General features: G+C 42.4%; 1 protein-coding gene across 1 annotated transcript; it reads left to right on the plus strand.

The window, feature by feature from the left end:
• Positions 1-25,238, plus strand: LOC132226181 (receptor-type tyrosine-protein phosphatase R-like). Its single transcript, XM_059681027.1, has 2 exons — positions 1-291; positions 24,847-25,238. The coding sequence occupies exons 1-2, from the start codon at positions 234-236 to the stop codon at positions 25,155-25,157; spliced, it is 369 nt and encodes a 122-aa protein (XP_059537010.1). The 5' UTR covers positions 1-233; the 3' UTR covers positions 25,158-25,238.
• The last annotated feature ends 659 nt before the right edge of the window (positions 25,239-25,897 follow it).

The following is a 25,897-nucleotide window of genomic DNA, read 5'->3' on the forward strand; positions in this document are numbered from 1 at the left end:
CCCCGCTCCGCCCCGCTCAGCAACCGCCTCCCACTCCCCGTCCCCTGCCTGCGCGGAAGGAGGCGCTGCTGGGCGGCTGTCTGCAGGCGCCGCACCCGCTCTGCCATCCCCAGCCCGGGACCTGCGAGTGAAGCCGGAGCCCGGAGCCGCTCTGGCGCGGGCCCTTGCTGGTCGCTTTTTTCCTGAAGTGGGGCCCTGGCGGAGTTCCTCCTCCGCCTCTCCCTGCAAACGCCATGCGGAGCGCCATGGGCTTCCCTGCGCTGTGCCTGCTCCTAGGTCTTCAGGCTGCAGGTGAGGGGCTGCGGGGCAGAGCTGGGGAGGAGGCGGGGGAAAAGGCACAGGCTCAGGGACTCCAGGAGCAGCCTGCTGGGCACAGGAAGCCTTAGGAAGGCCAGGCGGGACCCTGCTGGCGGGAAGGGGTGAGGGAGGGAGGCATGCACCTGTTGGAAGCCGGGGCCGAAAACTGAAGGTGAACTCAGCCCTTGATTTTTCGTTACCTCCTATGACCTATAGGGAACATGTGCCCTCTGAATACAGGTTTGCCTCCCTCCCCTCCATCTAGACCTCCTGGTCCTATTTCTAGGCTATGCACTTGCCTGCCAATTTCTTCAGGAGACAGACAAGCCATCCTGCAGGAGTCACCTTTTCTACTGCAGCGGTTACATCCCTAAGGTCTCTTGGTTTAGCTGAGAGCTCAGAGGGATGCATTGGCTGTAACCTGAGGGACCACAGTGTAGCCCCAAAGATGGAAATACATGGTTCACGGGAAGGATGCCGCCCCAGGCTCCTTTGGCCCTGGCCCTTGTCACTCGCATTTTCTAAACCAATAAGAGGAAGGAAAGGTTTGACACAGGACCCTGTCGTCTCTTTCAGCATCATGGTCAGACTATATGGCAGAGAGGGTTTAGGAGCCCTACTGCGGCGGCAGTGGTCCGTGCAGTAGTCCTGTAGCAGCCAAAGACTAGGTCTTGTCCCTGAGTTTGCTTGTCATCCAATCACGCATATTCATTCATTCTTTCTACTGACATTTATTGATTATGCACTGTGTTCCAGGGTAATGGATAATGGTTGTGAAATGATAGTTCTTGTGGTATCTTTTAAAAAGAGCGGGTGAGTCTTTTTCTATATTTACACTAATGAGGGTGAAATATGGTACTTTCCTATTTCTAGCTACTGTGAATCTCTTGATCAAGGAATGTATAGGAACATTCAATCTATAACTAAGTACACATGTTAATTGTTATAATTATGATGTGGTGTTGTGGAAACTTACATCGTTCTTTGGTACCTTTTGAAAACTAGAAATAGCTACGACTGGGTCATTAAATTATTTGCAAACAACTGTAATGAATCCTTTTATTACCACATACAATTCTTTAATGTTAAAATATGAGATGAAAATATACACATTGGGCTGTTACTATTGTATTCATGTTTAGTGATAGCACTAATACAAACATTCTCTACCATAAAAAAGCACCTCAATTTTTACCAAGTTTAGAAATGATTTAGCTGATCTGTCAAAAATATCAGTGTGGTTATTTTTAAAACTAATGTATAAACAGTTCTAAAGATCACATTTAATATATTTTGGGTAATTTATACCATAAAAGTTATAAATAAACTTAAAAGTAAGCAGGTGGGAAACATTTCTACATTTATAATAGAGAAACATTCTGGATGAGGTAAATAGAGGACTTTTATTCATCAAAAGAGTAATTTGGAAGTCTATACTACTAGGTTCTGTACCACCTGGAGCTCAGCTAAAGGGGGTGTATTACTAATGACAAACCAATCCATCTATACTTTGACTTCTTAATTTGCAAAAAAAAAGATTATTCAACCAATTTGAATTTAATAAAAGCAATGAATTAAAGAGCTATTTTATATTTCAGTTGCAAGATGCTATATAGAAATTAATTATATTCATGTTTAATATAGTTCTTTCAATCGGTGTTTTTTCACAGCAGATTGCAAGTTTAATATTGTAGTTGGCTTGCCAGATTCATTTTGAATGCATTTTAATTTTGAACAGCAATTTTTGGGTCACAAGCTGTCACCAGATTAAAATTCATCACATTTATCTAATAACATTGTTAGGACTTTTCATAGAACTCAAACAGACACAGATTTCTTGATCTAAGCTCCTGTGTATGTGGATCATAAGAAAGTGAGTGGGTGGCAGCTTCAAAGATCAAGAAGTCCCTGATTTCTCTATTTGTTGAATGTCTGAGTTTGTTTCTTTTACAGAAGGCTCTCTTTTCAGGATACAAGTGGGCTTTCTCTAGAAAGGAAATGAGTGCTATGTATTCAGGACTCTTTAACTGAAAAGCTAATTGATCCAATTTGGTTCTGCCCAGGATACCAGAAACTACTTCATGTTGGCAGAACTGATGACACGTTAGAACGCTTTAGGGATGGGAGAAATTGGCTGACAGGATGCAAATGCTCTTCTTAGCTACACCAGGAACTGCTGACTTTGATATAGTCCTTCTCCTTATGATAAGGTGGCAAGTTGTTTTCAACTTGAGCGCCAACTCTATTAGGTCATGATTGTCTGAGTCACTATGCAAAAACAAATTTTTACAAAGATCCTGACCCTCCCTGAGTTCTGATTGCCTCAATGGGGCTAAGTATTGGGGTCTGTTTGTAATGTCTAAGGCAGTGGTTGTCAACCTTCCTAATGCCGCGACCCTTTAATACAGTTCCTCATGTTGTGGTGACCCCCAATTTCATTGTTACAAATTGAACATAATTAAAGGATAGTGATTAATCACAGAAACAATATGTAATTCTATACGTTGTTCCAATTCTTCCGAACTTACGCACAGGTGTCCCAAGCGCCTCATTTGGATGTACCAATACAGACGTCAAGGGGAACTTACTATTAATTAATATGGCCGATCTTAACCAAAAACTAAGAAGAGAGAAGACATAGGAAACAAACATTGCAAGAAATCACACAGGTTTAATTACCAGAGAGCTGATGGGTTTCAGTCCTTGGCAGGCCACCCGGAGACACTCGCTGACAGAGACACATGGAGGTCGTCCGATACACCACGGCAAGGAGCTCGGTCTCTTGACTGGAAGAGAGGCCTCTAACAGTCTGGGCTCAAAGGCAGAGCAGGAATGGCAGCTGGCAGTTTCCGGGGGGGAGGAGAACGTCTGGCTGTGGAGGTGCAGACAGGCTTCTGAACTGCAGCAGATTTGCTCTCCTTAAATCCTTGAAGCTGGGCGTCTTCAGTGTCTCCTATCGGGTGCCATACCCGGGTGCCGCCCTGCTATCTAGGTATACACTCAGGTGGGGTAATTGTGTACATGTCCAAAGCTTATCAATCACACACACACACACATCTTATTTTTGGAGTTGTTTACAAGTTTTGGTTTAAGAATAAAATGGGGTGTTCTTATGCTAACTTAAGCTAATACAAAAGTGGAGTCTACTTATGCTAACTAAACTTATTACTTATAACAGGCTTCTTCAGTGTCTCATGTCATTGTGCTCCGGTGGCCTGCTGAGCTTACGCAGCGGGGTTACAAGGTACTTACCAGGAGGTAACATGCAGGGAGTTGTTGATCAGGAGTTACAAATTATTTGTCAGGAGTTAACATGCAGGGCGTTACAAGTTACTTATCAGGGTCTCACACACACACACACACACACACACACACACACACACACACACAAATTAAGTTCCTCTTCTAAGTAAAGTTTAAAATTCACTCTAATAAAGAAATGAAATTTGATTATGCTATCTTATACTAACTAAACTTATTACTATAACATATGTGTTTTCCGATGGTCTTAGGCGACTCCTGTGAAAGGGTCCTTCAACCTCCCAAAGGGGTTGTGACCCACAGGTTGAGAACCGCTGGTCTAAGGGACCAGAAAGAGGATGTGACTACAATGCTGTGGAGTTATCATCTCCGGATAAGATAATCCTAACAAATTACTGAGAGCATGGAGTCAACTGTACCCATGCCCCTGATTTTCATAGATGCCCTTAACAAGAAAAGTTGCAGCTACTGTCCTGCCAACTGCTTTATATGCAGGTGAGAAAACTAAGATCCAGTCAGTGGTAGATAGTAAAGTATTTAGTTTAAATAGTAAAATGCTATTTAACAACATGCATTGTTAAAACCCAGGTTTCAAGGTCTGTGACTGCATACTTATAAAATCATACACTGGTTCTGATAAGTGAGACCAACAATGAGTTACCGGTGACAAATTACTGTTACCTAACTCTCCTCATTCTTTACTCGTTCTGTGAACCAATGTAATAATACATTAACTCCAGCTGAAAAGACCTCTTCAAGAGTATTCAAGAAGGCAACTAAAAGCTACCCCAATAAACTAGATGCACAGGTAGCTTATTTTCTTCAGTGCTTGTTCTCTGTCTTTGCCCAAAGAACCATGTTCTGTTTCAGGAGATATTTATTTGGTAGTATTTTAGTTGCAAAGGAGTTAAGGTCTTGTGATATCTTAAAAATTCCCATGTGAAAGCTTTATTTATTTATTTAGTGAATATTTCACTTAAAAAAAACACCACAGACACGGAACTGATCTCATTGTTTTACTCCTCTTCTGGTTCTAGAAAAGGTTGTTTCAAATTTCCACATTGTTCTCACTATCAGCCTTTCTGGAGGGCACAAAGATGACCTTCAGTGTATTTTCTGAAGATGCCACTTCATTCTCAGAGAAATGCATAGTCAGTTTCTCTCTTCTTTGAGAGGAGGGTTTCTATGATGGAACCAGGCAGATTGGGGAGGTCATTTGTAGAAGCATCACCTTTAAAAAAACAGGTGGACTGATAGGAAAATTGTAGGTTATTCTTTAAGATTAAGATGTCTTTTCTCAATGAAGAGTCCCTTAAAATTACAGAATCAGATTTCCTGTTCAAAATTACTCAATTTAATCCTTATAATGGCCCAGGTCCTACTGTGTTCTCTCTCCCCATTATCTCTCTGATATTATCTCTCACTACTCTCCTCTTTTTTGTTACTCTCCTGCACTTTTTTGTTGCCTACCTCGTTTTGCTTCTTCTTTGCCTGAAACACTTTTACTCCAGGTTTTTTTTCCATTGGCTTAATCCTTCAATTTCAGTCTTTACTCAAAGTGAGGACCTCACTGACTCTCCTATTTAATATTTCACACTCCCCCCTCCCCAAAATTACAATATCCCTTCCATACTTTTCTTTTTTCCCCAGATGTCTTTTACCACCTACAACACCCAATATTTACTTATTTGTTGTGTTTATTGTGGCTCCCCTTCTACCCATTAAAATATAAGCTCCTGAAGGCACAGGTATTTGTCTATTTCATGTACTACTGTATTGCATATTCTGCCCAGCCTACCATCTGGTAGCAGAGCTAGTGTAAAAGCTACCAAAGATTAAATAAATGCATTGAATACATAAAGACAACACAGGGGTATTTCTGGTCTCTTCTTTTTGCATTTAAATACTTCTTGGCACCTATGCAAGACACTTAAGCCACTTCCAGAATGAACTTCCACGTGACTTATTTATCCCAAACTCAAGTTGTTCCCCAGGAGCCTTTCATGCCCAGGGACATAATATCTCCAACAGACTTTGCTGTGATTGTGAACTCAAGGGCAACAGGGAGGGACTTGCAAGAGACCACAAATACTCATTAACTCAGTGGCAAAGCCCTTCAAACTGATTGCCAGATGCACAGTCCAAAAGCCTGGCTGGTTGGTTACATTTTCACTTCTCAGGAAAATGCCTTATAGTATAGGAATGTCTATAGCAACATGAAAGTGTTCATGTAGCTAACTGACAAGGAGGATTTCAGGCCCTGGGGCAAACATGTCTGTCTTTGGCACTTAAGGCATAAGGTATTTGTACATTGGAGATCACACATTCCTAGCACAATGGAGTTGCATATTCTGTTGGAGGTCACACTCTGAGAGCATCTTATAAAAACTTTGGGATGCATCATCCATATCAGTATCTTTTCTTTGTTTCTCATCTGGTTCTTTACCAACTCTAATCTTTATCCTGTCATCCTACTTTTGAACATAAGTAAGATGACCAGCTATTATCTTCTTCTTACAAATAAATTTTTGTGGCATTTATCTAATTTGATCACTTTCTGAGTTTTGAAAAGCCTCCTCTCTGATTTCCATGCATAGCCACTACTTCCTAGCATTTCCAGCATTACTCACTAGCCACACCTAACTCCTCAGTTCTTACTTTTAGGTTGGCCTTGACTCAAAGTGCTCTCTAGAATTTATGTATCCTTGGTATTTTCTTCTTTTTTCTCTATACAGTCTCCCTGGATAATTACATTCAGACCTACAGACCAAAGATTCCTAAGCTATATTTCCATCTTACATATTCTCCAGAACTCCAGTTCTATAATTACAGCTACACAGGAGTCATGGAATATCCCACAAGCATCTTGTATCCAATTGTTAATACTCAGCACTTCCCATCACAATTGCTCTTATTTCCATGTTTTCTATCATTGTAACACCAGAATACCCCAAAGTAACTAATTCTATACTCTTCCTTGGCTCCTTTCATTCAAAAGATCACGAAGCCTTCTCACCAAGTCTAATCCGTTCTCATGCCCACATTACTGCCTTAGGATGGGTCCTTTTTTCTCATATAGTATCTTACTATAACCTACTATCAAATCCATCCTTCATCATATCTGAGGTGAAGCTCTGAAAAGCATACTTTTTAATATCATATTCTCTCTTTGTAAAAATTTTTAATACAGCTATTTCCTTTTCTCATATAATGAAGCCCAAACTCATTTTCATGGCAAACTCTTTCACCATCACATCTTTCCTAACTCCATCCTTATTTCTTGTCATCATGTCCTCCTCTGCACACTATTATCATCTGAGATCAAATTTCTTTAGATTAGCCATGCCTCTCATCCTTGTCACAGACTGATCCAGCTATATTAAATACCCATATTCTACTTCTTTTTCAAGGTAACTCTTTTTCCTATTTCAAATCTTGGCCAGGCATTGCCTACTATAAGAACCCTTCCTTTGACACCCACCTCATTCAAGTAGCTTTCCTAGGTTTTCCTTTGGGGCCCTTCATATTCCTCTATTAATATATTTAACCTGAATATTGAAACTTTTGAAGGCAATAACAGAATTGTAGCTTTTTATCTCCATATACCCATTCCCTAGAACTATTCTTGTTACCTAGAACACCATCCAAAAATGTTCAATGACTGAATAAATGTATTCAAGATGTATTTGGCTAAATAAATTATAATAAACTAGAGGTCCAGTGCACGAAATTGTGCATGGGTAGGGTCTCTAGTGGCTGCCTGCTGCCAGCTGGGGCCTCCCTTCCCCAGCTGCCAGCCGCTGACCAGGGCCTCCCTTCCCCAGCTGCCAGCTGCCGGCCAGGGCCTTCCTTCATTCCACGCCAACCCCCTGGTGGTCAGCACACATCATAGTGAGTGATCAAACTCCTGGTCGGTCGGACTCCCAAGAAGACACTTTTGTATATTAGGCTTTTATATATATATATTATTTTACATTGATAAAGGGATTATATCTCATTTTCATGATTATAAAAAGTAAAATTAACTTTACTGCTGCTCTTTCAACTTACATTTGCTGGTTACAAAGAAGTGGGAATGGGACAGAAACCTTCCATTTAGACATAGTCTCTAAGATAAATTTGTGTTCCATGGGCACAATGCTAGTTGTAGTGGTGTTTTGTGTTGAACTCCTCCTTGACAGAGAGATATTCCTATATGATTTTCTCCTATTATTTCAGGATGGAAATGAGGTAAATGCTCTTATTTTAAAGAGATTAAATAATTAGATAAAGTATAAGAAGGTATGTAATTAGATATCTATATACTAAGGAATAGATCCCAAAGTCCTAACCCTGATTATTGATTATTATCTACTAGAGGCCCAGTGCACGAATTTGTGCACCAATGGGGTCCCTCGGCCTGGCCTGTGGGATTGGGCTAAAACTGGTTCTCTGACATCCCCCGAGGGGTCCCGGATTGTGAGAGGGTGCAGGCCAGACTGAGGGACCTCACCGGTGCACAATTGGGGCTGAGGAGAGACGTGGGAGGTTGGCCAGCTGGAGAGGGACCACAGGAGGGATCCAGGGCATGTCCATCCTGTCTCACTCAGTTCCAATCACTCGGACCCCAGCAGCAAGCTAACCTACCAGTCAGAGCGTCTGTCCCCTGGTGGTCAATACACGTCATAGCAAGCAGTTGAGTGGCCTTAGCATATCATTAGCATATTACGCTTTGATTGCTTGAACGGACATCCAGATGCTTAGCATATTAGGCTTTTATTATATTACTAGCGGCCCGGGGCACGAAATTCGTGCACTGGGAGGGGGTGCGGGGGGAGTGTCCCTCAGCCCAGCCTGCCCCCTCTCACATACTGGGAGCCCTCAGGTGTTGACCCCCATCACCCTCCAATCGCAGGATCGTCCCCTTGCCCAGGCCTGACGCCTCTGACAGAGGTGTCAGGCCTGGGCAGGGGACCCTCATTTTCCCCCATCACTGGTTCTGCCACCAGCCCAGGCCTGATGCCACTGGCCCAGGCATCAGGCCTGGGCAGGGGACCCCCAGACCCCTCCGATTGCTGGCTCTGCCCCTTGCCCAGGCCTGATGCCTCAGCCAGAGGCGTAGACCCCCATCACCCTCTGATCACCTGATCGGCCCCTTGCCCAGGCCTGACGCCTCCGCCAGAGGTGTCAGGCTTGGACAGGGGACCCCCACCTCCCCCCAATCACTGGCTCTGGCCCCCACCCAGGCCTGAGGCCTCTGGCCGAGGAATCATGCCTGGGCAGGGGATCCCCATCTCCCTCTGATCGCTTGCTCCACCCCCCGCCCAAGCCTGACGCCTCTGACCCAGGCTTCAGGCCTGGGCAAGGGGACCATCATATCCCCCCAATCCCCGGCTCAGCCCCCCGCCGAGGCCTAATGCCTCCGCCAGAGGAGTTGACCCTCATCACCCTCCGATCACCAATCACCGGATCAGCCCCTTGACCAGGTCTGAGGCCTCTGGCAGAGGTGTCATGCCTGGGCAGGGGACCCCCAGCTCCCCGCGGTTGCAGGCTCCGCCCCTGCCCAGGCCTAACGCCTCTGGCCTAGGCATCCGGCCCGGGCAGCGGGGACCCGCAGCTGCAGCGGCCCCGCGATCGTGGGCTTCGCTTTAGGCCCAGGCAAGGGACCCCTAGCTCCCGGGACTGCCAGCTTCGACCGTGTCCAGCTCCCATCGCTGGCTCCACCCCTACTTCCTGCTATCACTGGCCAGGGCGGCAAAGGCGCCTGATTCTCCTATCATGGCTGGGGGGCAGGGCAAAGGCGGCCCCAGGGCCGCCTTTGCCCTGCCCCCCAGCTCTTAGCTCCCCCCTGGGTTTCTGATCACTGTCAGTGGCAGGGGGCTTCTTCCTGCTTTCCCTTTCGCCTCCCTGCATTGTGCCTACATATGCAAATTAACCGCCATCTTGTTGGCAGTTAACTGCCAATCTTAGTTGGCAGTTAACTGCCAATCATAGTTGGCAGTTAATTTGCATATAGCCCTGATTAGCCAATGAAAAGGGTATCGTCGTATGCCAATTACCATTTTTCTCTTTTATTAGTGTAGATTATTATATAATAACAAACATGAGCCCCTTATACATTCATAATCAGGTGGGGGTGTGAGATAGTGGGTTTAATAAATCAAGATGATAAAAATCTAATCCTGCCTTGCTCCCCCAAATTTATAGAAAATTTATGAGTATTTGGATGGTTGTATAGTTTCTTTCTCTTTTTTATGTATAGACAAAGTTTTTATAGAACCATTAAGTTTTTGGATCCCACACATTTTTCTTATGGGAGACATGCTTATACCTGAAGAATGGAGACTGGTTTATGAATTATAAAACGCCATTTTTATGAGATTATGGGATCACACATCAAAAGCCCATTTATTGCCATTAGTATTAATGATAACATGGGTGTTATGTTTTATGGTAAGTTTATTGCTAAACCTTTTAAAAGCTATTTGTAAAGTCAAAAGATAGAAAAACATTTTTTCCTTTAAAAGGGGATTTTGGCCTAGAAGTGCATTCCTCATCTTCAAAGCACTTACAAACACTGACACACTTAGCGTAGAAGATTTTAATAGCTTTGAAGAAAACTATTTAATGGTAAAATATGATTTTATGATCAACTTTCCTAATGCTTATTCACAAAATAATGTGACTGTGAGTGTCATTATTGTAATAGCATTTGCCACAGAATGACAACTAGCAAATTTATATATAGTGAATATTAGCACTTTCCATTTAAATCATTTTTACTCATAATGACTATTTAGACTTTCCTCATAATCAAATCTCATTCCATTTCAATTCATTAAGATGTTTATGACCACTATAATTGCAGCAGAATGGACCAACAACAAAGCAAAACTATTTTTTTACATGAAGCAACAGTCTAGACAATATTTTTTAATTGCACTGAAATAAATACCACATTCAGTGTTCCTCAAATCCTTTTCCCAATACCTTAGTTAAAAGCTCCGTTTAAACATGATGTTAATAGATCCAGAGAGATGGAAGCATGGAACAGACTGTTGAATCTCAGAGGGAAAATGGGGAGGGTGGATGGACAGGAAGAGATCAATCAAAGAAGTTGTATGCATTTATGCATAGCCCCTGGACACAGACAATAGGGTCCTGAAGGCCTGGGTAGGGGGCGGGGTTGGCTAGAAGAAGTCAATGGGGGAAGCAGGGAGACATATGTAATACTTTCAACAATAAAGATTTTAAAAACAAACAAATAAATAAGCATGGTGTCTAGGCTCTTATCTTTAGCAAATCCCTATTTAAATGAATGTGAAATACAATGTCTCCTGGTGTTTACCTGATGGTCAGTGAAAATGTGCACATAAGTACATTTACATAAATCTGACTGATCTAGTTCCTATCGTACTTTGTGGCTTAGCAAGTTGTCCAGACTTGTCTGAGGAACCACCTCCCTAATTAGTCTCTCTAGGGACCCACACAGTGTGAGCAGTTCCTGCACGTGGTGGGCCTGCAGCTCAGATGCCCAGGCCTCCTGTGGGATCACCGCTCTGGCAGTGCTTCTCCTCTGCTGACCAGCTGACTTTCTCCTGCTCACTCTGTGCAGCCCATGGAGCTTCCGGACCACTGGGATCCAGGTTCACCTGGAAGGCTGCATGTGGTTCTGTGAACACTGAGGAAACAGGGCCATTTGAATGTTAAGGGAGGGGCATGGAGACAGGAAGACCCTACATTGGGGATGGTCAAACACAGCTTCAAGCTGTCCATGGAACTACTAATCCCTCCCCAATATCTAGGCCCAGCTACCCAGCTGCACCTGATTGGCCAAGACTCTTCTGGAATTCTGAGTTTATCTCAGGGGACCTATTATGTAGCACCCCAGTCTGACTCTGGTGGAGACTCAAGTCCATCAGAAAACAAAGAATTCAATTGTGGAAACTATTCCATGGTGGTACCCTCGTCTATGCAAATCCAAGTTCACAGTCAGGCAGCTGTTTCAGTGCCTCTAAATCAGTGGTTCTCAACCTGTGGGTCACGACCCCTTTGGGGGTCGAACGACCCTTTAACAGGGGTCACCTAAATACATCCTGCTTATCATATATTTACATTATGATTCATAACAGTAGCAAAATTACAGTTACGAAGTAGCAACAAAAATAATTTTATGGTTGGGGGTTACCACAACATGAGGAACTGTATTAAAGGATCGCGGCATTAGGAAGGTTGAGAACCACTGCTCTAAATAGTCCCCAGCAGTTAAGAAGCTCCTTAGGGGAATTCTCAGGGCCATGGCTCTCCCTGGATATCTCCAGAGCATCAGGATTTCCCATCAGATGTCCACTGGTTACTTCTGAGTGATTTGCTTCCACAAGCTGGAAATGCCTGATATTTAAAGTGCTTAAATTATAAATATAACTGTGCTGTTTGTTACTCTAAACCTGAGCACTAAATGAAGCTATGAAAATATAATAACAGGATCTCCTTTCAAGATAAACATTGGATTTAGAGTGGCAACAAATAGATTTCATTAAAGGAAATGAAGGGAAATATAAATGGGTATTTCCTAAATCCCTATGATGTTTTAAACTCTATACCAGGTGCTTCTATAAGATAATCATTTCACACTTTAGGATAGAAAGTATGTTCTGAAATGACATGCTTGTTCTTTAGAAACAGCAAAAATATACTCTACCTCATGTAGCATAGTAAAAAAACAATCAATCAAAAACAACAACGACGACAATTTGGCTCTATAATCTGACTACCTGGGTTTGAATCCCAACTCTGCTATTTACTGCTTCAATTCTCCCTTTCCTTAACTTAAAAAGAAGTAACTTTAAAGCCTTCTTTTGTAAAGAGTTCCTGCTACTAAAATGAAATTGTCATGTGCTCCTTTTTTACTAGTGGAACCTTCGCCTTATAAATTACAAATGTTCAGGCATAATTAGCAAGTTTTTGTTGGAGAGGGTAAATTCTGTCTTCCAAACTGAGGTATATCCTTCCTATATAATAAAAGGGTAATATGCTAATCGACTGAATGGCGGAACGACCGGTTGCTATGATGCGTACTGACCACTAGGTGGCAGACGCTCAGCACAGGAGTTGCCCCCTGGTCGTCAGTGCACTCCCAAAGGGGAACCACCGCTCAGCCACAAGCCTGGCTGATGGCTGGTGAGTGCAGCAGCCTGCCTCTGCGGCAGCACTAAGGATGTCCTATTACTGGCTTAGGCCCGCTCCCCGCCATCTGGTGGACATCCGCCAAGGGCTCCTGGACTGCAAAAGGGCACAGGCCAGGCTGAGGGGACTGCCCCCCACAAGTGTACAAATATTGTGCCCTGGGCCGCTAGTAAGAGAATAAAGTCCTCTAACACTTAAGAGGCCCTGAGGTCATGGTCAGCCCTTCATCTCTCAGTCTCAGGGCTCAGGTAGGATTTGCTGTTTTAATATAATTCCTAATCTTATGAGAATTATTCATAAAGCCAACACTTCTTTTTCTTTGTCTTGCAACTAGAGCCCACTCTACAAACTATCTGAACTGACAACATCCAATGGGCCACAATGTCCCACTTCGGGTGCTGGATTCTCTCCATGTCCACAGACACCTTGAAAACAGTTGTGTTGCTTGGTTTGTGGACTCCAGTGTGAAGACCATGCCCACATACCTTGTGTGTGTGTGTGTGATTGTGTGTGTGTGTGTTTGTGTGTGTGTGTGTGTGTGGCAGGGAGGGCTGTGCTTCATGAAATCAGGTGTGCATTCTGGGAATCAAGCATCCTGTGCTCCCTTGAGTTAAGTTCTGCTGAGTCAGCATAAATTCCCAATGGATGCAGGGTCCATGCCTCTAGTCTAGGCCTGTCCTGTGTGTACCTGAAGCAAAAGTGCCCTGGTTCCCTATACTTCACCCTGCAGCATCAGCTCCCCCTGCTGGATGCCCCTCCCCTCCCCCTGCCCCACCCAACCCCGCCCACCCAGACTCTGGTCTTGAAGGTTGCCCTCTGGAACTGTGTGCTCAGGCTGATCCTCCATTTCCAACTTTCTCCTTCCTCTCCACCCCAGTGAAAGAGTGTAGTTCTGGCTTCCCATTGCAGAGCAGCCTCTTTTCAACTGGCTACATTTTAGAAAAGATGTGATAAACTGATCTACTCCAGAGAAGTAGCTGCTAACTGCATGGTCCTTCCCTAGCAATGTTGTTCATTTTGCCAGGGAATTATGAGTGTAGAAGTGTTGACCTGAAGGGCCTCCCTCCGGTTTCTCAATGCAGGCAAAGGAGAACAAGGCAGGGACCTCTTCCAGTGGCCTCTGGGACCGCCTTCCTCACCCTCCTCCTGCTCTGATGTCTGGGAGTTTATGTTTCTGTAGTATCATTACTGTGGCAATATTTTCATTCTTTCTATATTGTAATGTTCATTATGCGTTGTGTTAATATAATTCCTCATCTATTTATGAGAATTATTCGTAAAGCCAACACTTTTTCTTTTTCTTGCCCAGCCACTATAAAAAAACAGAAATGATTTAAATCTCTATAGCTATTTGTAAATAATACCATCTCAGCTGTTTGCATAATAATAACTGATGTGTAGAAATTCAGTTGTACACATGTACGGCTTTACTACTCAGTAAGTGCACGGAGAACTCAATTCTATGATTTCTGCAGAGGTTAGCATTTCTCTGCTTTCTTGCCATAGGATCATTTTTCTCCACTTCCCCGAGGGCATATCTTGATGGAGGTCTTCTCTTAATGGCCGCATAGAGTTTAGGAGACAGTAGCATTTACTCCTGTCAACTTCTCCTTGAGCATCCTTAGACTCAGTGCTTCAGGCACTGGGGGCAGCTGACAGCTTCTGTCTGCACCGACCTATCTCACTTCCTTCAGCACTCTGGGGCCACTGGTCTTAACCCCACCTCCTTTTCATGGCTATGTCTAGTCACATTGTCCCACAGGATGCTGTCCTAACTGTATTATGTTCCATCCTGGCACATATATCTACCAAATGAAAAATAACTCAATTAAAGCCGGGCAAAAATCAGGAAACGTGAAACCCTTTCATTGTAATTTTACCCCAGCACACAGCACACAGCGGAGTTTTCCTGTCAATTCTGTGACTCCCAGATAGTTTTCCACTGCGCTGCTCAGCTTTCAATCGGTGGGATAAATAGGAAGGAATAAGGGATGCCTAGAGTAGCAGGCATAGGAGCCACAGTTTCTAACGGAATATTTAGAAAATGGGGCCTATTAATATCAAAGAATATGCAGGAAATTTTACCAGATGCCTTAATTAAAATCATTCCTTATTCCTGCAGGACTCAGGTCCTCACCTAGATAGAGGAAAATGGAGCTAGTTCTATAAAAATAGACTAATGACTTTGGTGTTGATTTATGTTTATTGTAAATATACTAGACACATCACTGGCCAAACATGTGCAGCATTTAAATAGTACTAGAGAATGACACAGCACCTCCTCATGGGATTGTGTTTTCACATCTTGTGACCAGTGCATCAATTAGATTTTAGGAAAAAACACTCCTCGAAGAAGCTGTTCTTTCAATACAAGCTTCTCCAAGTCTTTTTGGGAGGGCTATGATTACAATTTTTGTAAATTCAATCATTGTTATCTTGTAAAGACCCTCATTTTATTTTAATGTTTTTTAACTTTTTTATGGCAATAAATGGTTTGAAGATGATTTTTTTTCTTTGTCATATTGCTTGTTTGGTGTCAGGATATAAAACAAAATGAATGTGTGTACATACAAGTACAGACATATACGTTGGAACATAATTCAGGCACACACACTGAATTTTATAAAACTGGTTTTATAGAGAGAGAGCCATAATTGAATTTTTCCAAACACTGATGTAGGTTACTATTAAGATCAGTAGGAATGAGCAAGTTCTACCTGGGAGGTTATGCTAACAGACTTCATTTGCACATCTTAGGAAGGCTGGAGTGTTTATCTGGAAGATTCCATGTAATTTCTGTGGTACTTTTAACTGGAGACTAGTACTGATGACCTCTTAGGTTACTGATACCAAAAGATACAGAAAAACTGGAAGAATCTATACTAATAAAAGCCTAGGTGGCCCTCAGACCCTTGCACCCTTACATCATCACAAGATGGCTGGCAGGGGAGGGCAGCTGGGAGCAAACAGGCTGGCAGGGGAGGGCAGTTGGGAGCAAACAGGCAGGCAGGCAGGTGAGCGGTTATAAGGCAGCAGTCCCGGATTGTGAGAAGGATGTCTGACTGCCAGTTTAGGCCCAATCCTGGTCCCAGATTGGAGAGGGTGCAGGCTGGGCTGAGGGACACCCTCTCCCCCGCCACAACCCAAGTGCTTGAATTTCATGCACTGGGCCTCTAGTAGTATTATATTAGCTCCCTTACATCCAAGGATATCACTGCTGGAGATCCCTGCTCCTGGGAGTCCCCAAAGGGTCTTTTCTTGTACTTAAGGAAAAAACTTATCTTTTTAGGAAAAAAATCAGCACCATGTGAAGCCTAAGTGAATCAGGGCTTCTTTTTTACTGAAGTGCATTTCTAATCTAGTCATTGATATGTAAGAGTAACCTTCATTTTCTGATGAAAAAAAAAGCTAAGGCTCAATGATGAAGAAGAGAGTTGCTCAGGTTCACCTTGACAAGAAAAGCACGGTGGGGGAGGCAATTTAAATGATCTAGGTCCCTTACCTCTTAATTCATTGCTTTTTTGAAAAGGATGTTTCTTTTGTTTGGCAATACTATTAATAAGCATGTTTTATATAAACTTTCACTGGTGCTTCTCTGTGTATGTTTAACTTTTCCTGAGAGGCATTTACAGATCAAATGAGAGTCTCATAATTTCTGATATAAAAATTTCCAAGGGTTATTACCCACTTTTGTCTCCTTTCTAGAGAAGAAATTGTTGGCAATTTCATACACTTCTCTTTCCTTTGTTAAAGATCTCTTCAGAGATTATCAAGGTCATATCCAGATTGAAATTTCAATTGTGGAATTTTCTGAGCACCCAAATGGATTATGTTGCTTCTATGATAAAAAGTACTTTTATTTAAATGCAGATGAGTATATGTGACAAGCTACTTATGAAACATTTTGAGAGACACTTTATCCCCTCCAGGTGGAGAAAATTGTCATTGAGCTCTTAATGGAATTGACAAATTCTACTACACATCTTATATCAACTTTATCCCTCACTCTTTACAAAAACTGTTTCAATGTTTCTGTTCTCCTGACCCCACCCCCATCTTTCTTCCCTTGTCCTCACTCTTTTATGAAGTGACTTCATCCCCTCCTATCCAGAGAAAATAGAAGACATCAGAAGATAACTTGTTCAGCTTCTACCTTCAAAACCATTAACATCCCAGATCTCCTCCATTCCCCATAGTGATGCGGGTGCTCCAGGGGTCCCAGACCCCAAGGTCTGCAACTCACTGTGGGTTCTTAGCTTCACGCAGGAAGTTAAGAATTTAAACGAGAACCAATGTAAACTTTAAAGTGAAAGTGCATTTATTAGTGAAGTGCGAAAGAGTGGTCTAATTCACAGATCCACCTAATGGTATTTACTTCTTTTATTGAGGCTCTTTTAATCCAGGTGTAGGGCATTTAATATGGGTGATGAATATTCAGGACTTTGCTAGTAGGGAGGAGAGGGGAGACTTCTCATAAGAGCTGGTGGGCCCTTTTGTGGCCTTTTTATGGACTTTCTGTCTCTATAATGAGGCTAGGGGTCACAGTAAGGTGAAATTAATTGCCTGTTGGATCTAGCTGGTCTCTGCATGTTCTAAGCCATAAATTTGTTGGGAGTGATCTTACTATCTCCTTGTTACTCCCTGTAACCCTTATAGGTTACAGCCATTTCACCACATACCCTATCTGAATCTATAATAATAAAAGTGTAATGCTAATTAGACCAGACGTCCTTCCAGAAGACCTTCTGGACGACCTTCTGTATGACCTTCTGGACAAAGCTGGGGCTGCGAGGGAAGCCGGGTCCCGGGTGCCTGCCAGTGGCCGGAGGAAAGCCTGGGTCCTGGGTGCCAGAGGGAAACTGGTGCCGGCAGCCGGGGGAAAGGAAGGCCTACTCTTGTATGAATTTCATGCATTGGGCTTTAGTATTATAATAGAAGAAATACCTCCCTTTAATTTCCCATTCAAAGCTCATCCTCCTGCCTGTACTCTGGATCCCACTCCTCTGATCTTCTGGGGGAACTCAGTCTAATGATTATTCCTCTTGCTTTCTCCTTTGTTTTCAACCACTCCTTCTCAGCTGGCTCCTTCCTTTCATTTATTAAATGTACTCAAATCTCTCCTATCTCAAAAAAAGAACCAAATCCCTTAACCCTACCTTCCCTTCCAGTTAACACACTGTCATCTCTTATCGTAACCAACTTGTTGCAATGGTCATTCATATGTTTTCTCCTTTATCTCCCACTCATTCCTCAATCCAATTAATTCTACCCCCCACTCCACACACACACACTGAAACTATTTTCTGTAAGTTTATCAATAATTTTTAAAGATTTAGATTTACATTTAGTGATAAGAAAGGATGTTTTGATACAGTTTTGAGTGAAAAAAATAGCTTACAAAATATGGTATATATTATACATGATAATAGTATAATCTATTGACTTTTTTTGGTGTATAAGCCTATGAATTTTAGATTCATGTAACTACTACCACAATACAGAAAAGTTTGATCACTAGAAAAAACTCATTCACACTATCGTCCAATCCCCCAACACTTAAGCTCTAATAACTATTGTCCTTCATCGCTATAGGTGTTTTCTTTTTGAGAATGTTACACAGATGGAATCATCAACACTAATAAAAGAGAAAAATGGTAATTGGCGTATGAGCTACCCTTTTCATTGGCTAATCAGGGCTATATGCAAATTAGCTGCCAACTAAGATTGGCAGTTAACTGCCAACAAGATGGCGATTAATTTGCATATGTAGGCACAATGCAGGGAGGCGAAAGGGAAAGCAGGAAGAAGCCCCCTGCCACAGACAGTGATTGGAAACCCAGGGGGGAGCTAAGAGCTGGGGGGCAGGGCAAAGGCGGCCCTGGGGCTGCCTTTGCCCTGCCCCCCAGCCATGATCGAAGAATCAGGTGCCTTTTCCGCCCTGGCCAGTGATAGCAGGAAGTAGGGGTGGAGCCAGCGATGGGAGCTGGGCACGGTCGAAGCTGGCAGTCCCAGGAGCTAGGAGCCCCTTGCCTGGGCCTAAAGCGAAGCCAGAGGCGTCAGGCCTGGGCAAGGGGCCGATCCTGCGATTAGAGGGTGATGGGGGTCAACGCCTGAGGGCTCCCAGTATGTGAGAGGGGGCAGGCTGGGCTGAGGGACACTCCCCCCCCCCCCCCACACACACCCAGTGCACGAATTTCGTGCACCAGGCCCCGAGTATAGTATGTGACTTTTTGACTGTCTTCTTTCACTCAGCCTAGTGCCTTTGCGTTTCATCTAAGTTTTGTGGACCAATAGTTCATTCCTCTTTATTGACGAGTAATATTGTATTGTATAGATGTATCACAGTTTGTTTATCTATTCACTTATTGAAGAACACACACTTGAGTTGTTTCCTTTTGGGGGCAATTAGAGCAGCCATTGAAATTAGCTTATAGGTTTTTGTGTGAGCATAAGTTTTTTATTTCTCTAAGGTAAGTACACAGATATGAAATTGCTGGGTTATATGGTAAGTATACACTGAGTGGCCAGATTATTATAACCACCTGACGTTTGAAGGCAAATTAGCTATGATTTTGTGCTGAAGTTGCTAGAGGGCCAGACCATTATAAATAGGGAAGCAGGTTGTTTACCACGACAGTAGAAGTGATTTTTTTCTGAAGATATGGGTAAACAATGCGATTTAACAACCTTTGAACGTGGGGGAGATATATACTAGGGGCCCGGTGCACGAAATTCATGCACTGGGTGTGTGTGTGTGGTGGGGGGGAGTGTCCCTTGGCCCAGCCTGCCCCCTCTCACATACTGGGAGCCCTCAGGCATTGACCCCCATCACCCTCCAATCGCAGGATCGGCCCCTTGCCCAGGCCTGACGCCTCCGCCAGAGGTGTCAGGCTTGGACAGGGGACCCCCATCTCCCCCCGATCACTGGCTCTGGCCCCCGCCCAGGCCTGAGGCCTCTGGCCCAGGAATCATGCCTGGGCAGGGGACCCCCAGCTCCCCGTGGTTGCAGGCTCCGCCCCTGCCCAGGCCTGACACCTCTGGCCTAGGCGTCCGTCCCGGGCAGCGGGGACCCACAGCTGCAGCGGCCCCGCGATCCTGGGCTCTGCTTTAGGCCCAGGCAAGGGACCCCTATCTCCTGGGACTGCCAGCTTCGACCGTGCCCAGCTCCCATCGCTGGCTCCACCCCTACTTCCTGCTATCACTGGCCAGGGCGGAAAAGGCACCTGATTCTCTGATCAAAGCTGGGGGGTAGGGCAAAGGCGGCCCCAGGGCCGCCTTTGCCCTGCCCCCCAGCTCTTAGCTCCCCCCTGGGTTTCCCATCACTGTCAGTGGCAGGGGGCCTCTTTCTGCTTTCCCTTTCGCCTCCCTGCATTGTGCCTACATATGCAAATTAGCCGCCATCTTGTTGGCAGTTAATTTGCATATAGCCCTGATTAGCCAATGAAAAGGGTAGCTCGTACGCCAATTACCATTTTTCTCTTTTATTAGTGTTGATATATATATATATATATATATATATATATATATATATATATATATATATATACATATATATATATATGTAATGTTTAACTTTATAAGGAACTGCCAAACTATTTTTCATAGTGCCTTTGCCATTTTGCATGCCCATCAGCAAAGTATAAAACTTTCTGTTGTTCTGAATCTTCTCCAGCACTGCATACTGTTAGTATTTTTTATTTTAGCGAACCCAAGAGGTGTATAGTGGCATCATATCATAATTTTTTTTAATTAAATCTTTATTATTCAGATTATTACATTTGTTCCTCTTTTTTTTCCCCCCATAACTCCCCTCCTCCCAGTTCACGCCCCACCCTCCGCCCTCACTCCCCACCCACTGTCCTCATCCATAGGTGCAGGATTTTTGTCCAGACTCTTCCCACATCTCCCACACCCCTTTCCCCCCGAAGAATAGTCAGTCCATTCCCTTTCTATGTCCCTGATTCTATTATAATCAACAGTTCATTCTGTTCATCAGATTATTTATTCACTTGATTCTTAGATTCACTTGTTGATAGATGCATATTTGTTGTTCATAATTTGTATCTTTACCTTTTTCTTCCTCTTCCTCTTCTTAAAGGATACCTTTCAGCATTTCATATAATCCTGGTTTGGTGGTGATGAACTCCTTTAGCTTTTCCTTATCTGTGAAGCTCTTTATCTGACCTTCAATTCTGAATGATAGCTTTGCTGGATAAAGTAATCTTGGTTGTAGGTTCTTGGTATTCATCACTTTGAATATTTCTTGCCACTCCCTTCTGGCCTGCAAAGTTTCTGTTGAGAAATCAGCTGACAGTCGTATGGGTATTCCCTTGTAGGTAACTGAGTTTCTTTCTCTTGCTGTTTTTAAGATTCTCTCTTTATCTTTTGCTCTTGGCATTTTAATTATGATGTGTCTTGGTGTGGTCCTCTTTGGATTCCTTTTGTTTGGGGTTCTCCGCACTTCTTGGACCTGTAAGTCCATTTCTTTCACCAGGTGGGGGAAGTTTTCTATCATTATTTCTTCAAATAGGTTTTCAATATCTTGCTCTCTCTCATCTTCTGGCACCCTTATAATTCTGATGTTGGTACGCTTGAAGCTGTCCCAGAGGCTCCTTACACTATCCTTGCATTTTTGGATTCTTTTTTCATTTTGCTTTTCCGGTTGGATGTTTTTTGCTTCCTCGCATTTCAAATCATTGACTTGATTCTTGCGCTCCTCTGGTCTGCTGTCGGGCGTCTGTATAATATTCGTTATTTCAGTCCATGTATGCTTAATTTCTAGTTGGTTCCCCAATATAAGGTCGAGGGTCTTATTAGTTTTCGTATAGATCTCATTAAGTTTATCGGCAGCTTCTAAACAGTTCTTGAGAGACCTTAAAAGTGTGGTTCTGAACTCTATATCTTCCATTGACAGTTTTGTCCTGTTTCTTTGTCTCTGCATTTTGTTATGCTTCCTTGGTGCACCCCCTAGTGGTCTTTGTTCGCAGTCTTATAGTTAAATCTTGATTGTTGTAGCTAATTCCAGGGAGGGTTTGACCTCCAGGCCAAGTGGCTATCATCATATCATAATTTTAATATGCATTTCTTTACTGGATAATAGAATTGGGAAAATTCTATGTGATTATTTACCATATATGTTTTGTCTTTGATAGTGTTTGTTCAAAACTTAAGCCCATTTTAAAATTGGCTTGTTCTCTTCTTACTGTTGAGTTTTGTGAGGTTCTTTATGTTTTCTGATTGCAAGTAATTTGGTAGATATGTGATTTGCAGTTATTTTCTCCCAATACATAGCTTTCTTTTTAATTTTTAAAAATTGAATTTATTGGGGTGACATTGGTTAATAACATTATATAGGTTTCTGGTATACAAGTCTATAATATATCATCTGTGTTCACCACCGAAGTCAAGTTGCCTTCATTACCATTTACTACCCACCCCCTTTACACACTTCTACCTCCTCCCACCCATATTTCCCTCCGGTAATCACCATAATATTGTCTGTGTCTATTTGTTTTGTTTTCTTGCTTCATCTTGACACCGTTTTCACCCAGCCCCAAACCCCCCAACCCTCTGACAGCTGCCAGTCAGTTCTGTGTATCTATGAGTCTGTTTCTGTTTTTTTATTTTGTACATTAGATTCCAGATATTAGTGAAAGTCGTATGATACTTGTCTTTCTCTAACTGGCTTATTTCACTCAGAAAAATACTCTCCATATCCATCCATGCTGTCACAAAGGATACGATTTCCTTCTTTTTTACAACAAAGTGGTATTCCTTTGTGTAAATGTACCACTGCTTTTTTTTGTGTTTTTTTTTTGTTGTTGTTGTTGTTTTTTGTTGTTGTTTTCCTACTTAACTACTGATGGGTGCTTAAGCTACTCCCAAATCTTGGCTATTGTAAGCAAGGCTGCAATGAACATAGGGGTGCATATATTCTTTCAAATTAGTGCTTTAGGTTTCCCAGATATATTCCCAGAAGTGAGATCACTGGGTCATAATGTAGTTCCACTTTTAATTTTTTGAGTTTACTCCATACTGCTTTCCACAGTGGCTACACCAGTCTGCATTCCCGCCAAGAGTGCACAAGGGTTCCCTTTTCTCCACATTCTCACCTACACTTGTTTGTTGATTTATTAATGATAGCCATTCTGACAGGTTTGAGGTACTATCTCATTATGGTTTTTATTTACATTTCTCTGATGATTAGTGATTCGGAACATCTTTTCATATGTCTATTGGCCATTGGTATGTCCTCTTCAAAGAAGAGTTTATTCAAGTCCTTTGCCATTTTTAAATAGGATTGCTTGTTTTTTTGGTGTTGAGTTTGATAAGTTCTTTATAAATTTTGGATATTAACCACTTATCAGCTATATCATTGGCAAATATGTTCTTCCATTCAGTGGATTCTCTTTACCTTTTGTTGATGGTTTCTTTGCTGTACACAAACTTCTTACTTTAATGTAGTCCCTTGTATTTATTTTTTCTTTTGTTTCCCTGAACCAAGGAGATATATCAGCAAAAATATTGCTATGGGAAGTGTTCGAGATTTTACTCCCTATATTTTCTTCTAGGATTTTTATGGTTTTGAGTCTAACATTTAAGTGTTTAATTCATTTTGAGTTTATTCTAGTGTATCTTATAAGAAGGTGGTCTAGGGTCATTTCTTTGCATGTATCTGTCCAATTTTCCCAACACTAGTTTATAATAGACTATCTTTAGCCCATTGTATGTTCTTGTTTCCCTTGTCACATATTAATTGATGATAAAGGCATGGCTTTATTTCTGGGCTCTTTATTCTGTTCTATCGATGTACACATGCACAAGGCCCTCTTACCAGTGCTGGGCTGGGAGGCAGGTCAGCAAAAGTATGAAGGCACTCTGAGATCCACCTCCATTTGCCTTGCCTGCGGACTGCCTTTTAGGTGAAGTCACTGAAAGAGCCTCTGGTAGTACTTGAGTTGCATGACGTAGGTTCACAGTGGGTCACCAGGTAGGGGCAAGTGGTGTTCACCAGATTGATTCAGTTTCAGACTCGGTGCCAGTGCTGGGTCTGAGCCACTCAGCAAGTATCCCCAGTTATACCAGTCTAGCTGCCACCCACTGGCTGTTTGCACATTGTAGAGTTGAGGCAAGGTCTCAGGAAGTCATCAGGGTGAGGCCAGAGAGCTTATCAGGCCAAACAGACCAATGTTTGACCTTGTGAAGAGAGGGCTGTGCTTCAGTCAGGCATGTGAGAGGAAAATGGTCCCTGCCCTGGAGCCATACAACTCAGTCCACCCCAGAATCTGCTGGGAGAGTAATTTTATATGAACAATATTTGTACAACTTCGTGTTGCCATAGATATATCTGGGGTATCTGTGGTTGCTAGGTACTATGTTAGAGGCATTAATATGTATGATCTGCTCACCGTGGTTATTATTTTATGTAAAAGATCAAATTTTTTTCTAATTGATATTTGAATTAGTGATACTCTTTTGACTAACATGTATATGCTTTCTCTTTCCTTCTGTGACCAATGGCAAGTAAAAGAAAGAATTATTCAATTTAATGAATACTTACCTAACAGAAGAAATAAGGGTGAGTGTATTACTTGATCTGGATGGCCATATTGCTCAGTAAGAAGGAAAGGATGGGTATCATTGCATAACTGGATGTTGCTACCACAATGAATGTACCCAGATACCTGCTTTCAGTGATTTTAAAATACTCTATAAAATTTCATATATACTCATGAATATTAAAGAAGGAAAGCTTTAATATGATATAAATTGCTGTCATTTGAGGAACAGGTACTACATCATGGAATAAAAGTACAATAGGGTGTAGGAACTGTGGGTTTAAATAAAGGAGGAAATTCCTGCTTAAAAGAGGTATTAAAATATCTGGTAAATAGGACTTTTTCAAACTACTCCCACTTCCTGCCCACCCAGAGTTTCTGAGATGCCTCCATACCACCAAGTGTGTTCTATTTTTTGGGAATAACAAAGCAGTGGGAAAAGGAGACTAATCTAAATCACAAGTCTTAAAGCTGCTTAGAACAAGCAACTCTGGATATCAGATCTTTCTACTGATCTTACTAAATAAGGTCTTTGAATTTTGTTTCTGTTTCTTCCCCCTTTCAGGGTGCTTTTCAGGAAACAATGATCACATTTTGGCAATTCATCATAAGAGGAGTGGGAAGCCAGCATTTCTTTATCACCATTCACAAGACATGGAGAAGAGCCTGGATATAGCTCCACAGAAGATATATAAACATTCTTCTTCTGAAACTCAAATAAACAAAAACCACCAAATTGTTAAGTCAGCATTTCTTAGGCCTGCGTATGATCCATCTCTCAATCTGTTGGCCGTGGCTGGTCAAGACCTTGAAGTTGAAAACCTTCCAATCCCTGCAGCAAATGTAATTGTGGTGGTAAGTACTGCACTTAACTGATGTTTATGCTGGTGCTTTTCTCTGTGGTTGATGCTGAAAAAAAAAAGAAGAAAACTAATGATGAATAGTTATCTTTGGATTGTATTGACTTTTTTTTTTTTTTTTACCACAAGACTTCTCATTCTCTAATATTTCTTTTTTGTTACTTTATTGTTGTTTCTTGGCTTCATCTTGAATATGATGAGCCCAAGGAATAGGAAGCTTTGTCTGCATCCTCTGTGCATTGCACAGTGCATAGTGCATAGTAGGTGCTTAATAAATATTTGAATTAAAAATTGCTTTAGGCAGGTCTTACAAGTATAGCAGATCACATCCTACACTGAGCCTCCTGCCTTCTGTGATAATCTCTTCTAAGCAGATATGCCTTAATATCTCCATACAGGTAAGCAATACTTATGGAAAGTCTCTGGTCACTTTACTCACATTGTAAAAGTGAAGAGTCCCCTGAAAGGGAAGAAGTATCATAGGTGGAGGGTGGTTTTCTGTCACTGGAGTAAATAAGATGGTTTGGGGGTAGTTGATGGATAATATTCCTAACATCACTGAACAAACATTGCTCTTTGTTAGTCAAGACGGTGCAATGGTCCCATTGCTTACATTCTTAGGGTATGCAACCCAGGCCTGAGGTTCCCAATTTGTGGAGGTATCATGGCTTAAATACATACTGAGGTTGATACACTGTTTAGATGATAGTCCCTCTCAAGTTTAAAATTACTATAGGAGGCTCCACATCAAAACTA

The sequence above is a fragment of the Myotis daubentonii genome, chromosome 2 (assembly GCF_963259705.1).
Source record: "Myotis daubentonii chromosome 2, mMyoDau2.1, whole genome shotgun sequence".
In the NCBI taxonomy this organism is placed as follows: Eukaryota; Metazoa; Chordata; class Mammalia; order Chiroptera; family Vespertilionidae; genus Myotis; species Myotis daubentonii.